Raw genomic sequence first — 15,700 nt, 5'->3', positions numbered from 1 at the left:
CGGCCCGGCCACGGGCTGCTCTTCGCCGAGGCCGACCGGGAGGACCTGCTGAGCCTGCTGTGCTACGAGGGGGGGCTGCCCGAGCCCAGCGCAGAGACACCCCTGGCCCGCTCAGACGTCCTGGCCGGGACCAGCCTGCAGATGCTGCGCTCTGAGGACGCGCCCTGCCAGCGGCTGGTATTATGGAGAGGGGCTCTGCAAGGTTGACTCTGCCTGTGAAGGCAATCGGGATGGTTCCCCAGAGCCAGCCTGGGTGGCCCTGCCTCCTGCTCTGGGCTCGGAGGCAGAGCAGCCACCCCAGGGCAGCGTGACCGTGAGTGCATCGTGCACGGGCTGCATGCCTGGCAGTGAGCCAGGACGTGCCCCTTGGCTCTGCTCCCTCCTGGGCTTTTGGGTGGGGGCAGAGGGAGCCAGGGGTGTCTTCTCAGGTCTTACGGGGCCTCATGCTGCTGGGGTGGCCAGACAAAACCCTCTGTACTGGCTTAGGCTACTGCTGCCCTCAGTTGGGCGATTCTTGCATGGCTGGCTGATCTGTGCATGCCCAGGAGAAGTGACTGGTGGATCCAAAAAGCCCCCCCACCCCAGCACTCTGTGTGTCTCCCCAGCCCCAAGACCCTGTGCCCCTCTACCCCACTCCCCTGACTCCAGGACACTGTGACCCCCCAGTCCCAGGATGCTGTTCCCTACCCCATCCTGGTGCTCCACAGGGTTGGCAGGCTGAATCCCCAGGATCCCAACCAGAGCCTCACCTGCTCTCTGGTTTCTTTGCAGAACAGGGAGCCCTCATCCTCCTGCCCGGCCTTCAGAGAAGGTGAGTTGCATCTATACTTGAGCAGCAAAAGGATCCAGGAGTCCTGCTTCACCGCCTCCTGCTCTGACCCCCAGTGCAGGGTGGCCAGGGGTCCCAGCCGGGGAGGGAACACCCAGCTCTGCATCCATGCAAGGTGGGAACGTGGCTGCAGACTCCAGGTGGATCATTTGATCTCAGCTCCGCTTTGCTGAGTGAATGGGTGTGCTTCAGGGGATGGGGAGGGGGGATGCTTGGGCTTGGGAAAGGAAAAAGAAATGCCAGGGTGTGCCCGAGGGAAGGGGAAAGCAAAGCAGCCCTGGGGTCAGAGTTAGTCCCCTGGTGACGCCAGGAGCTCAGCTCCCAAGCACTGAACTGCTTTGCCAGGTGTAGGAATGCAGGTAAAGGGCAGGAGAAGGTGGTACTCCCAGTTTTCAGAGTTGGGGGGCCAGCCCCTGCTTAGTCCCTCCCGATACCTCAGTTCCAGGCCCTTGTGACCCAGAGGATCTTCTGGATGGTGTGATTTTTGGGGCAAAGTACCTGGGCTCCACGCAGCTGGTGTCAGAGAGGAACCCCCCAACCAGCGTCCGCATGGCTCAGGCCCAGGAGGCAGTGGACAGGATCAAGGTGCAGGAGGGTAGGGGGGCATGAGTGCTCCCAGCCTGGTCCTTCCTGGGCATGGAGCTCTGGACCTGGCCAGGGGCACCTCCTGGCTGTGGGGCAGGGACCCAGAGGAGTGCTGGCAGCAGCACTGATGTTTCCTGGGCTCGTTGTTCTGCAGGCACCAGAGGGGGAGTCCCAGCCCATGACGGAGGTGGATCTGTTTGTCTCCACACAGAGGATAAAGGTGCTCACAGCTGACACACAGGTGAGCGGGGAACAGGAGCACCCTGCATGGCTTTGGGGCTGCTGGAACCATCCTGTTTGCCCTCAGGATCTCTGCTTTGCACACACATCAGCCAGGTTGTGCCCCAGGATGGCCCACGGGTGAGGATGTGTCTGGGAGGAGACATGTCACTCTGCAGCCATCCCACACAGATGAGTTGTGTACCTCAGCTCCATGCAGGGCTTCCACTTGGCATGCAAACTGTGCCTGGCAGGAGCTGCTGAGCTCCCAAACCAAGCTCCAGGCAACATAGGCTTGAAATGTCCGTAGCTCTTTGCCTCAGGATTAGTTTCTGCTTTTGTAGTAAGAGGGAGGAGCTTGTCTTGTCCACTGTCAGCACCCAGAGACACAGATGAGTCCTGGATCAAAGGAGCTGTTTGTACCTTTAAGCACAGACATGATTTCTGCCCAGCATGGACCTGGTTTGAGCTGCACCCAGCGCGCTTGATCCCAAGCCCTTCCGGTGCCTGTGCCGGTGCCTGGCTGGCTGGGGGACTGCCCATGGGGTCTGTCAGGATGGGGAGGGAGTGCTGAACATCCCTGCTTGTGTCCCCCTTGCCAGGAGGCCATGATGGATCACTCCCTCCAGACCATCTCCTACATCGCGGACATCGGCTCCCTCGTGGTGCTCATGGCGCGGCGGAAGCTGCCCCGGCGGGCGGAGGGGGCAGAGGAGAAGCGGCTCTACAGGATGATCTGCCACGTCTTCCACTCGGGGGATGTGAGGCCACACACGGGTCCCTCGAGAGGGCAGGGTGGCCTGGGGTCCTGGGCCCCCTCCTGCTCTGACCCTCCGTGCTGGGGGCTCCTGACAAGCACGTGGAGGGGAAGGAGCCCAGCCTGGGCACCTCTGTGATATGGAGGGGTCACAGCGGGAAAAGCAGGGAGGATTTGCCATCGAGGGGCCCATTGGGGCAGGGAAGCAGCCAGGAGCTCCCAGGGCACAGTGCCTGTGCTGGGTGTCACAGAGTGCTTGGCAGCTGCTGGCTCCCATTTGGCCATGGGACCGTTGGCTCTGTTCATGGCACAAACAGCCCCTCTCTGTCCCAGGCCCAGATCATTGCCCAGGCCATCGGGCAGGCGTTTGGCGTGGCCTACCAGCGCTTCCTGCAGGCCAACAGCATCGACCCCAGCGAGCTGAGCCCTCGCCAGTACAGCCGTGCCCTGGAGGACCAGGAGCAGTACAATGCAGAGCTGACCCACTTCTCCAGGCAGGAGAACTGCAAGGATGTAAGGGGCTGATTTGGAGGGGTGGGGACACTGTGGGTACCCACTGGCACCTCTGTGTTGTCCCTTCCATGGCTCACTGAGCAGCTGAGCTGCTCCCTATAAAACTGGGCCCTGTCCCAGCTGGCTGTGAGCCCAGGACCCCTGTGCCTGGACACATAGTCTTTGACCCTAGTGACTGTAACCCATCTGTGCCCCTCCCCAGGTCTGCATCCGGAAGCAGAAGGGAGAGATCCTGGGCATTGCCATCGTGGAGTCAGGCTGGGGCTCCATCCTGCCCACGGTGGTCATCGCCAACCTGATGCACGGGGGTCCTGCCGAGAGGTCGGGCGAGCTGAGCATCGGGGACCGGCTCATGTCTGTCAACGGGACCAGCCTGGTGGGGCTGCCCCTGCACACCTGCCAGAGCATCATCCGGGTGAGCCCGGGCTCTGCCACCACAGCCCCTGCCTCTGCCACCACAGCCTCTGCCAGGCAGCAGGGCAAGCGCTGGCAGAGACAGGGCCTGGCCCGAGGGTGTCAGGGGGTGTCTGTCAGCCCGGGGTGCCCCCCAGTGCTGCTGGCTTGGGGTGGATGGGTGATCAGAGAAGGCTGTGGGGGCAGAGGGGGCAGGAGCATGGGAGGCTGTACCTATCCTGTGGGGTGTGGCAGTTCCTGCTCTGACGGCATGAGAGGAGGGGATGTGACAAAGTAGGGACAAAGCTGGGGACTAGCTATAACAGGGCCTGGGTAGGCACCTGTCCGGGAGGGAACCTGTTGCATCTTCTACCTCCTGGCCAGGGAGGAGCTGAAAGTAAGGACAGTGTGGCCTCAGGGGTGGAGTGGGACATCCTGGACTTCTCCCTGAATTTGAACATGGCAGTATCCCTGTGTGTGCCTCAGTTTCCCCATTGAAAGGAGGTTGCTAATCCTCAGCCCTCCCATGAGCAATACGGCTGTGTCGCCCCTCTCAGCCACACCTAATAGCTCTCCAAAGTCTGACAAAGCCCTGTCCCATCTTCCAGGAGCTGAAACACCAGACAGAGGTGACTCTGAACATTGTGCACTGTCCCCCTGTCACCACAGCTGTCATCCGGCGCCCCGATTCCAAGTACCAGCTGGGCTTCTGTGTTGAGAATGGCGTGGTGAGTGTCTGTGGGGACAGGAGCAGGGGCAGGCTGGGGTCAGCCCAGGGCTTCAGCTGCCCCTCTGGCAGAGGCACACATAGTTCAGGCTGTATCTGCACAGCTCCAGGGCTCCCTGGGCCCACCAGGGCCAAGGTTTCACAGGGCTCTGCTGTGCCACAGCTCTTTGTAGCTCTCCTGAAGCTCTGGTGGTTGGATCCATGTCCCTGGTGCTCCTCAGTTTCTTGCTTTCAGGCTGCAGTCTCTTCCTGGCTTTCTTTCTGTGACCTTAGTGACATTTGTTGCTGTCCCTGGTGCCACAGCCACTCCCTGCACTGGGCTCCAGTGGCTGCATTGGAAAGCCAGAGAGGAGGTTTTCCAGGCCAAGCAGGAGTTGATGGGGTGGGCAGTGGAGGGGATGGCACAGCTGCATCATGCACTGACAGATGCTCCTGGTAGTGTTGGAGAGTCAGTTACCCCACAGGCACACAGGAGCTGCTGCCCCAGGGAGAAGCTTCAGTTCTGCAGCCCAGGCTTGATGGAAGCACAAGGGATTGATGGGAGGACAGGAGGGAGCTCAGCAGGGGGAACAAAACCCTGAGGGCTGCCCTTGCCCCACAGCTCAGCACGGTGGCTCTGATGGCAGCAATGCAAAGGGCCATCCCTGCCCTCGCTGCACACCTGTGGGCTGGAGGAGACAGCACCCACATCCAGAGCTCTTTCCGGAGCCTGCAGAGAGGAGGGGGTTTGGGGCGTTGGCCACACATGGCCCGGGGCTGTGGGCACAGCTCTGATCTCAGGGACCCTCTCTGCTCCCCAGATCTGCAGCCTGATGCGTGGGGGCATCGCAGAGAGGGGCGGGATCCGCGTGGGGCACCGCATCATCGAGATCAACGGGCAGAGCGTGGTGGCCACACCCCACGAGAAGATCATCCAGATCCTCACCCAGGCAGTCAGCGAGGTGAGCCTGGGCTGGGTGACACCGGGTGCCCGTGCTGTTGCAGCTTCCCATGGAGCCAGGCTGGGCTGAGCTGTTCCCCAGTGCCCTCCAGGCTTCAGCATCTCCCAGCTGATCCCAGTGTCTCTGCCCAGGTCCACATCAAGACCATGCCGGCCTCCACCTTCCGCCTGCTGACCGGGCAGGAGCAGCCCCTCTTCCTCTGACCACCGGCCGTGCCCGGCCCTGGCTGCACGTGCCTGGGGCCAGGTAGGAGTGAGCCCAGAGCCTGAGGACAGGACAGGCTCTACCTCCTGCCCCAACACCCTCCGTGGATTCCTCTGGCCCCTGGCAGGGCCTGATGCTGCACCTCTTCAGTTTTACTCAGGACACAGTGGGAGACTCTGGGAGCCTGATACTCAGCTTGAACAGTGTCAGGGCTTGTGGTGCCAGTGTTTAGGCACTTCCTCCCCCTCCATTCCCCCCTCCCTGCCTCACAGTGCCTGTCCCACTGCTTCACAGGGTCCCTCACCTTGGCCTGCTGCTGGCAGGTGGAGAGGGGACCCATCCAGTAACCACAGACAGTGCTTTTACACTCACCAGTGGTGCCTTTCCCCCTGTGGGGATGGTGCTAGCAGCCCAGCTCTGGGGCTCACCCTTGTACATCCCCCCAGAACCGCACTGAACCCACACACCCATGTGTGGGTACAGGCTGGCACGCCCCAAGGGAGAGCCAGCAGCCCCTAGACTCAGCCTTAAGGGCAGCAGCACTCTTAGCACCCAGTACTCCTCCCTAGGGGCCCGGGGCCTGTCGGGGGTGCAAACAAACTCCCTGTTACACCTGTTGCACCGAGCTGGGAAACTACCTCTGCTTTTCCCTGGTGCTGCCTCTACCCACTCTACAAGCACAGCTTGTCCCCAGCCTGCCAAGGCACTGGGTCACAGCCTTTAGGGACATCCCTCAGTGCAGCAAAAGGGAACATGGTACGGCCCAGTCCCACATTCTGGGGAGCCTGGGGTCATGAGCCCCAGGGACCAGCCCCTGGTGCTCTTGTCTTTTCACTGGGGGGGTCTCTGAGCCCCCACAGCCAAGGCAGTGCTGACCTGACTTTGCCTGTGTGCTTGATGTAAAAATAAAAGTTTTGGGGAACACGAGGGGCTGCATTTCAGGAGCCCTGGCAGCAGGGCAGGCTCAGCTCTGGGGCCTGCACCCCGAGCCCAGGGCACTGCCAGACATTGGCACAACCCCAGCCTGATTCCCACACCAATGCCTGTCAAGGCATCTGGCCACAGAGGGACCAGGATCCCATCGAGGCCACCCTGCTGTGTTGGGTTCACCTGCCACCCAGCGTGCATGGAAACTGCCCTTCCTGATCAAAACATCCCTTTTATTCCAGCAGCTGTGGCTGCAAAGCAGGAGGAGGCACTTGGGGGTGCTGGGTGGTGAGGAGTAGAGCAGGATTAGGGCCAGCCCAGCCTGGCCCGGGGGTGCTGGGTGGCACTGCCTGGACTGCCATGTGGACCCAGTAGTGTGGGCTGTGGCAGGGCTGGCCCCAGGCCCTGGCTGCCCAGAGCTCTGGGAGGAGCCAGCTGTGCTGCTACACATCTGTCGCTGGGCCCCACTCGTAGCCGTCGTCCTGGTCAGAATCATCCCTGGCCCGTACGAACCTCTTCCTCACAGCATCGTGCTCATATTCCCTGTGGGTTGAGAAGCAGCAGTGATGCCTCTGCCACCCAGTTGGGACACTGGGGACAGGTGGCAGAGACAGTCTCTTGCTGGGCAGGGTCAGGCCAGGCTCTGAAGGCCCTTCCCAGGGCCAGCTGCTGTCCCTCCCTGGCTGGCCCTGGAGCACAGGGTACCTGATGTCATCATAGCGCTGCCCTCGCTGCTGCTGCTGCTGCTCTGTCACCTGCAGAAGACCAGAGAGATGGGGGGGTCCGGAAAGAGTCAGGATTTGTGCTCCAGCCTGCGGCTGGGCTGTGTTCTTCCCTGGGGAACCAGAGCTGGGCATGGCTGTGCCACAGGGGACAGGAATTAGCCCCCATAGCTGGGCACTGTGCCACCCCTCCCCTGCCTCATACCAGTATGGGGGGACCCACCTGCTCACTCAGACCATGGCCTGGGGACATCTGCACTGGCTCAGAGGAGCGGGCCAGCCCAGGCTGGTCGTAGGCGTCCTCCACCTCACCATCCGTGTCATCATGAGCAGGATTAGGGCCAGCCCAGCCTGGCCCGGGGGTGCTGGGTGGCACTGCCTGGACTGCCATGTGGACCCAGTAGTGTGGGCTGTGGCAGGGCTGGCCCCAGGCCCTGGCTGCCCAGAGCTCTGGGAGGAGCCAGCTGTGCTGCTACACATCTGTCGCTGGGCCCCACTCGTAGCCGTCGTCCTGGTCAGAATCATCCCTGGCCCGTACGAACCTCTTCCTCACAGCATCGTGCTCATATTCCCTGTGGGTTGAGAAGCAGCAGTGATGCCTCTGCCACCCAGTTGGGACACTGGGGACAGGTGGCAGAGACAGTCTCTTGCTGGGCAGGGTCAGGCCAGGCTCTGAAGGCCCTTCCCAGGGCCAGCTGCTGTCCCTCCCTGGCTGGCCCTGGAGCACAGGGTACCTGATGTCATCATAGCGCTGCCCTCGCTGCTGCTGCTGCTGCTCTGTCACCTGCAGAAGACCAGAGAGATGGGGGGGTCCGGAAAGAGTCAGGATTTGTGCTCCAGCCTGCGGCTGGGCTGTGTTCTTCCCTGGGGAACCAGAGCTGGGCATGGCTGTGCCACAGGGGACAGGAATTAGCCCCCATAGCTGGGCACTGTGCCACCCCTCCCCTGCCTCATACCAGTATGGGGGGACCCACCTGCTCACTCAGACCATGGCCTGGGGACATCTGCACTGGCTCAGAGGAGCGGGCCAGCCCAGGCTGGTCGTAGGCGTCCTCCACCTCACCATCCGTGTCATCATAGTCACTGTTGGCGTGACTATCACAGGTCAGGTAGCCTGAGGCTGTCGTGCTCGGCGGGTTGAGCAGGTCCAGGCTGTCCTCCAGTGCCCCATCTGCCTGCAGGGTGGGGGTGACAGAGACCTTGGACCCCAGGTGTGGGGAGACAGGTGCTTGGTCCTGTCACCTGCCTGGCTTCAGCCCTAGCAGGCTGAGCTGTGCTGCAGGGACCCCTGCCCTGTACCTGCTCTGCTGCCGTCCAGACGGGCTGGCTCTGCTGTGTCCTGATGATGTCCTTGATGGCCTCGTACCAGGCGTTGCCGCTGCCGCTGAGGCTGATGGTGGCAGTGAAGAGGTGGCTGCAATACTTCTTCATCTTGCTGGCCTGGGCATAGAGGCGCCGGGAGCTCTTCCTGGAGCCGGGTGCCAGCCACTGGCGCATGGCCTTGATGCCCTGCCGGCTCTCGGGCTCACAGAACACCACCACCGGGTAGTACTGCACGTAGTTGAGGCGCTCCACAGCCGAGGGCGTGATGTCCAGCAAGGCGTGCTTGCCCTGGGGCAGGGCACAGCCATCAGCCCCGCTGGGGACAGGGACGGAGGCGGTGGGCTCTCCCCACAGACCCTGGCCCACCTGGCTCCAAGGTCAAGGGAAAGTTCTCTCACCCTCTCTGCGATTTGCCGCACCGAGTCCAACTTGATGACCTTGGACGATGCTCCGTCCCGGGGCACACTTGCTGCAGGGCATGGGGACATGGGGTGAGGGCTTGGGGGAGATGTGACATCTCCAGCAGCCCCAGGCTTGGCCCTGGGACTGTGACTGGGTATGGCCTGGCTGGTATCATGGTGCGTGGGGAGAGGGTGAATGAGTCCAGGCGGGTGTTGGGATGTCTCAGGGAGGAGGCAATGAGGCAGGGCTGGGACAGAACCACAGGTAAAGGGCTCCCACAGGTCCTGGACACTGAGAGTCTGGCTGCTGGATGCAGTTTTCCCCTGGCAGGGGGGGCACTTACGGGCAATCTCAAAGAGCTCAGGCTGCTCTGTGCTCAGCTTCTGCATGGCAATGTCTGCAATGGGGCCCAGGATCACCACTGGCCGCTTGAAGCTGGCTGTGGGGAGAGGATGGAGCAGCTGGGAGAGGCTGGGCTGGGGGCAGAGCTCACAGCACCCAGGCACCCAGCCCCACATCTCAAGGTACCCGTGGGTCTGGGACTCGCCCGCTCCTCCCAGGAGAACAGAGCCCAGCAGCACCTGCAGCAGGGCAGCCCTGGGGCTGATGTCCCCTGGGTGGGTCTGGGTGATGGGGACACAGTCCTAGTGCCCACCTTCCTTCAGGACCACCCTCTCGTAGGGCGGGTAGCGGCCCTGCTTTGTGAGGGCAGACAGGTCCTCCCGGCTCTTCCGCAGCATCTTCTTGGCTCCCCGCAGGCCCCGCAGCTTCCAGAACTCGGCTCGTGCCCCAGAGGGGTTGGCACCAGATGTGGCTTTCAGCTCTGACTCCAGACTGGCAATCTGCTCAGCCCTGGGGAGGAAAGGGCTCAGGACCTGGAGCTTCTGAATTTAAACCCACTTTGTCTCTCTGAACTCTAAGGAGTGGGGCAGGAGAAGCCAGTGTCCCTGCTCAGTGGCATAGCTAGATGAGGCTGTGGTAGCTTTTTCCCTCCAGGACCTTGGACAACCAGAGCATCAACTGCCCCACCACGCCTGAGAAGGGCTTTCACCAGCTCAAGCTTCCCAACACTACTCCAGCCCTTGCCCTGCCTCTCACTGAGCCCACCATCCATGTCCCCATCTCAGTGGGGAGCCATCCCCTGGCTCTGCTCATCTTGGGGCCATTCCTGGCTCCATCCCTACCTTCTCCGGTTGGGGATGATGCCCCTGTCCTGCTCCTTCAGGTCCCTGCCCATACGCACGGCCAGCCAGTTCCCCAGCCTGCCCCTGTACATGGTGTCCAGCACGTGGAAGACATCCCCACGGGTGAAGCTGAGCCCTGATGGTGTGTCCTTCTCAAAGTCAAAGTGCGTCCGGATGTAGAATGAGTCTCCCACGTTGGATGAGATCATCTTCCTGTAAACTGGAGGCCAGGGTCAGAGGGATCATCAGGGGGGCTGAGGAGGAAGATGCTGGAGAGGAAGGTACTAGAGGGATTTGGGAAGGAGCTGGGCTGGCCAGGAGCCTCCACAGTAGCCCTTGAATCTATGGAGGCCACTGGGGACACCTTTTCCTCCCATGGCTCTCTCAAGACTGCTGGGAACAGCAGGACCTGACACCCCAGCACACAAGCACACAATGGCCTCTCCAGGCTGAGCCACAGTGCCAGAAAGCCCAGAAAGTCCCCTCCCATCACCCCTCTGGAGGAGGAAGAGGAGGGGGGGTGCAGGGAATAAGGATCACCCTGTGGGGGCAGAAAGGGCCATGCAGATCCAGCAGCTCTGATGCTTGCTCAGGAGAGACAGAGGATGGAGGTACACAAGCCCAGGATGAGTCTGGTCATAACTCACTGTCCTGTTTGCTCTGGGTCCACAGTGTGATGTCCTCGCCTGGTGGCAGATTCATGAGATACTCCACAGCTTCCTCACGGGTCAGGTTCTGGAGCCTGGTGTCATTCACCTGCCATGGAAAAGCACTTGGACACAGCCCTGCCGGTGGGACGGAGGCATGGGTACCAGCAGGGGTCCTGGGGACTGCTGTGCCCGTGGCAGAGTGGGAGAGGAAACTGGTCCCTGTCACCCAACTGCCTGCCACAACCCCTCGTAATCCTGAGGAGGGCCTCCAGGCTGGCTGAGGTGGTGCCTGGACCCCCTGGGTTAGCATGGTGCCAGAGACAGGCCTGTCCCCTTGGGCACTGCCTGCAGAGCCAGCCCAATAGGTACAGACCATGTGCACTGACCCAAAACACTGCCCAGCAGGTGAACTCCAAACCCTGGGGGGTATCAGAGGGATGGGCCCAGTCTAGGAGCGGCAGCACTGGGAGCCATTCCCAGCCCCAAGTACCTGCAGGATCTGGTCCCCTTCCCGGACATCCTGGCTGTCAGCCGGGCTCCCCTCCTGCACACTGGACACGAAGATGCCCACGTCGTTCCCGCCAGCCAGACGCAGCCCCACGCTCTGGGCCTTCACAAAGCGCACGGTCCTGGCGGCCGCACTGTACCTGCCACGGGGGAGCAACGTGCTGGGGACCCACCCTGTCACCCCCACCCTGAGCCAGAGCAGATCCCCACCTCCCCCAGCGCTTCCCCACCACCTCTCACAGACGTACCCGTCCTTGTGGGCAGCCTGGGCAGCAGGGCTGGCCTGGGGGCTGCGGTGACCGTCCTGCTCCATGGTGGGCAGCAGGTCTGCAGGGAAGGAGGGCTGGTCCCCAGGGCAGCGGTGGCTGCACCACTGCTGGGGCAGCGGAGGCTGGGGACACCTGGCATGGCTCTGCTGGGGGGTTTGGACAGCAGGGACACGCAGGAGCCTGGAGACCACTCAGTGCCCTTAGCTCCCCCAGCCCGATCTGAGCTCACTCACCAGGGCCTCGAGCATCATCCTTCGTTGTGTCAAGCACAGGGTCCCTGTTCGATCGTCTCTTCTCCCTGGAAAACAGTTGGGTCAGGATTATTTAGGCAGGTCACAGAGACCAGCACCAGACAGGCACGGGCAGGCAGTGCCCAGTGGGAATTGGGGACAGCAGAGCAAGCTGGGGACTAAATGGCAGTCCCACATCCAGAGTGAACTGGCTGCAGGATGGAGGAGAACCAGCCCCTCCAAACAGGCAGAGAACATGGGGGGTCTGATGGAGGAAAGGGGCTCCTGGAGACAGAGGAGGCTTACATCCCAGCAGCAGCTGGAGGTCGCAGGGAGGTCTCAGGGGATGGTGGATGGGACAGTTCAGAGTCGATGTCAGAGATATCTGCAGCAACAGAAGATGCATTAGTGCCCGCCCAGTCCCTGTGCTGGGTGTTCAGCCCCCAGCCCTGGCACCCTGTCCCCTCACCATCCATCCTGGAGCTGTCACTCTGGCTGTCTTCCATGTCCGCGATGTTGACCAGGAACTGCCGGTGGTCCCGGAGGATGAGCAGGGTCAGGGTTCCCTCCATCCGCTCGATGAGCTGCTGGGTGTCAGCCAGGGACATGTCCTCGCTGGGCACCCCGTTGATCTGGAGGGGCAGAGCAGGAGGCCTCAGGGCAGTGCCTCCTGGGAAAGCTGCCCCCAGCAGAGCCCCGCTGGAACGGGATGCTCCAACTGCTCTCCCCAGTCCCTTTCCAGCCCCTCCAGCCCTGCCCCAGCTCCCACAGCTTTGTCTATCCTGGGCGTGCCCTGGCTCCTCACTGCCTCCCCGTGGGGCCTCATCCTGCACAGAGGAAACAAATGACCGTGGCTAATTAACTCCCACCTTTAACTGCAGGGAGGCAGGAGCTGCGGGGACCCACTCAGACACTGTCTGAAGCTCAGTTTTACTTTGACCTTGGCCCAGCACTGTCCTACCACGCAGTGGGAAGTCAGGCCCCAAGTGGACTGTGGGGTTGTGCAGCAGCTTTTCCCACCAGGTTGCTAGGATGAAATGCCTTTCATCTGCCCTAGATTTGCTTTGGCCCCAGTTCCCAGCAGCCACGCAGTCTGCCTGGCTGATGTGTGCAAATGAAGCGTCTCCCTTCCTCTGTTTCCTCCTCCCCAAACACCTGCAGCACCTTTTGCCCTGACATGACCTGAACAACAGAGCTCTTTGGGCCTGCTGCTCCGGCGGGGACACACACACACCACAGGGGATGACGAGCAGTGGGGACAGTGGGGCAGGTACAGTCCCACTGTGGCAGTGGGACAAGCCACCATCCCTGGTTGATTACCACAGGACTCCTCAGCATCACAGCTGAGCTGGTCCCCAAAAGCCCATGCAGGGTCCCTGGTGATGGCTGGGGAGCTGGGGCAGGGTGTGGGCAGTGGACTGAGCTGCCTCCAGCCAAGCTGCCCTCCCTTGCAGCCAGCCCTGAGAAGTGTGCTCTTGGCTTGTCCCTTGTGGTGACACTAGCTGGGGATGAGCCACCCCAAGCTGAGGGAGATGGGATCCCCAGTAAGTGCTGTGCAACTCCCGGGCCCCTACCTTCAGGATGAGGTCTCCCTCCTGCAAGGAGCCGCCCTTGGCCGCCAGCCCACTCTCCACTATGTGTTTGATGAAGAGCTGACTTCCCAGCTTCAGGCCATACTCTGCACCAGAGAGAGCCCAGGACAGTGCTGCAGCCAGGCAGATGCAGGACCTCCTCGAGGTCCCACCTCGCCACCATGCCCACAAGGCTGCCCCATGAGCAAGCCCCAAAGCTGAGCTCTGCAACCCTGGGCTGAGGCCAGGCAGGCTCGGGGCAGCCAGCAGAGCAAGCTGTGCCCTCCACATGCCAGACCCTGGCACCAGCCCTGCCGTCACCTCCCCAGGGGGACACAGCCACAGGTGACATGACCCGGGGACAGAGGGAGTGGGAGGACCTCACCTTCATCCTGCTTCTGCTTCACCAAGACCGATGTGATGGGTTTCATCGGCACATCCCGGCACGGCAACCGCTTGAAGCCCGACACCAGGGCCAGCCCGTTGGTGTCCCATTGGTGGCCAAGGCCATTGGCAGAGCGGCCCCGACCGTAGCCCCTCCGATCCGAGCCCGGGCTCTGCCTCCAGTGGCTGCTGTCCTGGCTTCGCCTCCGGCTCCGGGACACCGGCTTGTGGTGGCGCCGGTCACCTCGGTGGTGACCAGAACTCCTCTCGCTGGACGAGTCCCCGTCGTAGCCCTGGTTGTGGTGCAGGTCGTCTCGGGAGCGCGAGGCTGGATCCGCACCCTCTGGTCCCTGATCCTCGTCCGAGTCACAGCGCCGGGGCACGGTGGGGGTCCCGGGGCTGCTCTTGCTCATGGGGAGGTAGACTTTCTTTGGTCTTTTCAGTGTCTGCAGGTGGAAAGTGAGAAGGAGACGATGGTGGGTACAGCTGTCTATGGCAGGAGATGTTTCTACAGCAATTTCCAAGCCTTGAATGTGTGGGAGAGGAGCCCTGGGATGGGGACAGGCACGTCAGCCCCGTCCCGCTGCTGGGGACACTCACGATGTTGGCAATCTTGCCACAGGTTTTAAGTGTCTGGATCGCGAAGGCAGATGAGACATTCTCCATGGAAAGGCCATTCACCATCACGATGTGATCCTTCCTCCTGGGAAGGAAAAGGCAGCTGTGGTTCTGGCCCAGGCACAGCCCCAGCCAGGGGAACTGGCAGGGTGTTGAGGGCACTCATTGCCCCAGGGACTCCACCCCAGCCAGGCAGAGTGTCAGAGGTGCTGGCCCTGTCCCAGCAGGGGAGATTTGCTGTCCTTCCCATCCCCACGTCCCAGCACTCACTGGAGCCGGCCCACAGCAGGTCCTCCAGACACCACATCCGACACAACCACCGCTGTGTCCCCGGTCGTCCTGTTGGGACGGTCCCGGCCCCCAGAGACAGCGAAGCCAAAGCCCCGTTGAGGGTCCTAGCAGGGACAGGCAGGGGTCAGGCAGAGCCAGTGTGACAGACCCTGTGCCCTGCTGCAGCCACCCCAGGCTGTACTCGCCTTGCTCAGTGTCACCGTGTGCTGCTCCCAGATCACCATCTCCTCCATGGTGACCACCCGCCAACGCAAGCGAGGGGCAGTGACCGCAGGGGCCCGCGGGCTCAGCAGCCCCTGCCTCCTGTCTGGGGGCACAGACTGGCTCCGGCTCCTCTTTGCAGCTGCTGGTTCCTTCCTCAATCCCACTGGAGGCTGCAAGGAAGAGGAGAAGCAAAGCTGAGCTGGTGGCACCAGGGACCACGAGGGTGCAGGGGACAGAGGCCCCGCAGTGCCTGGGCACTCACCGGCGGCGCTGGGACTTGCAGCTGTGTCACACCCCGGCCAGCCCCACACGGGAGCTGGCTCCAAAACCCAGAGCTGCCTCCATGCAGCGTGAAATCCCCACCTCGGGAAGTCCATCTTCATCCCCTTGGATGCACAGCCACAGAAGGGGAGGTTTTAAACAGCACAAGCAGGCCAGGACCCATCTCCATGGCTGGGACCACCTGCCCACACTGTCCTCATGGTCCCACTCCCCTTCCTCCTCCCTGGAGCTGGCAGGTCCCAAAGCACCACTGCAGTGCCCTCCTGCCTGTGTGCTCCGGGCTTCAGGGTGACAGTGGAGCTGGCAGCTCTGCCAGCCACATTGGAAGCACCAATGGTTTCTCTGGGTCTTCCCAGGATTTTCCCCAAATTCAACATTTTCCACTCAGGACACACAAGCCTGACAAGGTGATGTCCTGTCCAGGCTGAAACTCCTGGCGTGGGCCCAGGGATCCCTTCCACCAGCTCTTGGGTCCCCAGAAAAAGCATCAGTGTGAAGCTGGAGAGATGCAGGATCTCTGTCAGGGGTGGGGGGCAGAGGTCCAGAGCCTTCCATGACTTCCCATGGGGTGGGACAGGAAGGAGCCAGGTTGGTCAGGGACTCCTAAGGGTCTGGGTTTGTCTGTGCCATCACATATGCCAAAAAACACCTGAGACCATCAAGCAATTCTCCAGGGCAATGGGGACAGGAAAGCTAACAAGCCCAGCACAGTGCAACCACCACCACTAGGTCTCCACCTCTCCAGCCAGTGCAGGGACCAGAGAGGACAGACCCAGTCCTGCTGCCCAAACACCCTGTCCCATGGCACCTGCACAGCTCCATGGTGCCCAAGGACTTTGGGACAACCATGCCAGGGCTGTGCTGGCTCTCCAGCACAGCTCAGCCATCCTCAATTCCCATGTCTGTGCCATGGGAAGCTGGAAACCTCTGCAGTCCCTCTGGGAACTGATCATGGGACACCTTCAGCA

At 61.9% G+C, this 15,700-nt stretch overlaps 2 protein-coding genes across 2 annotated transcripts in view; one reads left to right on the top strand and one right to left on the bottom strand.

The window, feature by feature from the left end:
- APBA3 (amyloid beta (A4) precursor protein-binding, family A, member 3) overlaps positions 1 to 5,167 on the top strand; it is a 6,340-nt gene extending 1,173 nt beyond the window's left edge. The window contains exons 2-11 of the mRNA XM_010003423.1: positions 142 to 313; positions 772 to 811; positions 1,269 to 1,414; positions 1,569 to 1,655; positions 2,236 to 2,394; positions 2,724 to 2,903; positions 3,106 to 3,318; positions 3,905 to 4,024; positions 4,824 to 4,964; positions 5,096 to 5,167. Coding sequence (XP_010001725.1) covers positions 142 to 313; positions 772 to 811; positions 1,269 to 1,414; positions 1,569 to 1,655; positions 2,236 to 2,394; positions 2,724 to 2,903; positions 3,106 to 3,318; positions 3,905 to 4,024; positions 4,824 to 4,964; positions 5,096 to 5,167 — 1,330 coding nt within the window. The remainder of the gene's footprint in view (positions 1 to 141; positions 314 to 771; positions 812 to 1,268; positions 1,415 to 1,568; positions 1,656 to 2,235; positions 2,395 to 2,723; positions 2,904 to 3,105; positions 3,319 to 3,904; positions 4,025 to 4,823; positions 4,965 to 5,095) is intronic.
- A 1,371-nt stretch (positions 5,168 to 6,538) lies between these two features.
- TJP3 (tight junction protein 3) overlaps positions 6,539 to 15,700 on the bottom strand; it is a 12,139-nt gene continuing 2,977 nt past the window's right edge. The window contains exons 3-22 of the mRNA XM_010003422.1: positions 14,432 to 14,620; positions 14,226 to 14,350; positions 13,938 to 14,040; positions 13,339 to 13,783; positions 12,957 to 13,060; positions 11,852 to 12,014; positions 11,689 to 11,767; positions 11,382 to 11,450; positions 11,132 to 11,284; positions 10,867 to 11,023; positions 10,374 to 10,482; positions 9,727 to 9,946; positions 9,198 to 9,394; positions 8,886 to 8,981; positions 8,539 to 8,609; positions 8,117 to 8,428; positions 7,792 to 7,992; positions 7,041 to 7,103; positions 6,801 to 6,835; positions 6,539 to 6,638 (exon numbers count right to left, since the gene is read on the bottom strand). Of these exons, the coding sequence (XP_010001724.1) occupies positions 6,539 to 6,638; positions 6,801 to 6,835; positions 7,041 to 7,103; positions 7,792 to 7,992; positions 8,117 to 8,428; positions 8,539 to 8,609; positions 8,886 to 8,981; positions 9,198 to 9,394; positions 9,727 to 9,946; positions 10,374 to 10,482; positions 10,867 to 11,023; positions 11,132 to 11,284; positions 11,382 to 11,450; positions 11,689 to 11,767; positions 11,852 to 12,014; positions 12,957 to 13,060; positions 13,339 to 13,783; positions 13,938 to 14,040; positions 14,226 to 14,350; positions 14,432 to 14,620 (2,991 nt within the window). The remainder of the gene's footprint in view (positions 6,639 to 6,800; positions 6,836 to 7,040; positions 7,104 to 7,791; positions 7,993 to 8,116; positions 8,429 to 8,538; positions 8,610 to 8,885; positions 8,982 to 9,197; positions 9,395 to 9,726; positions 9,947 to 10,373; positions 10,483 to 10,866; positions 11,024 to 11,131; positions 11,285 to 11,381; positions 11,451 to 11,688; positions 11,768 to 11,851; positions 12,015 to 12,956; positions 13,061 to 13,338; positions 13,784 to 13,937; positions 14,041 to 14,225; positions 14,351 to 14,431; positions 14,621 to 15,700) is intronic.

The sequence above is a fragment of the Chaetura pelagica genome, unplaced genomic scaffold (assembly GCF_000747805.2).
Source record: "Chaetura pelagica isolate M959 unplaced genomic scaffold, ChaPel_1.0 scaffold498, whole genome shotgun sequence".
Classification (NCBI taxonomy): Eukaryota; Metazoa; Chordata; class Aves; order Apodiformes; family Apodidae; genus Chaetura; species Chaetura pelagica.
This window is presented reverse-complemented; position numbering and strand designations above follow the sequence as displayed.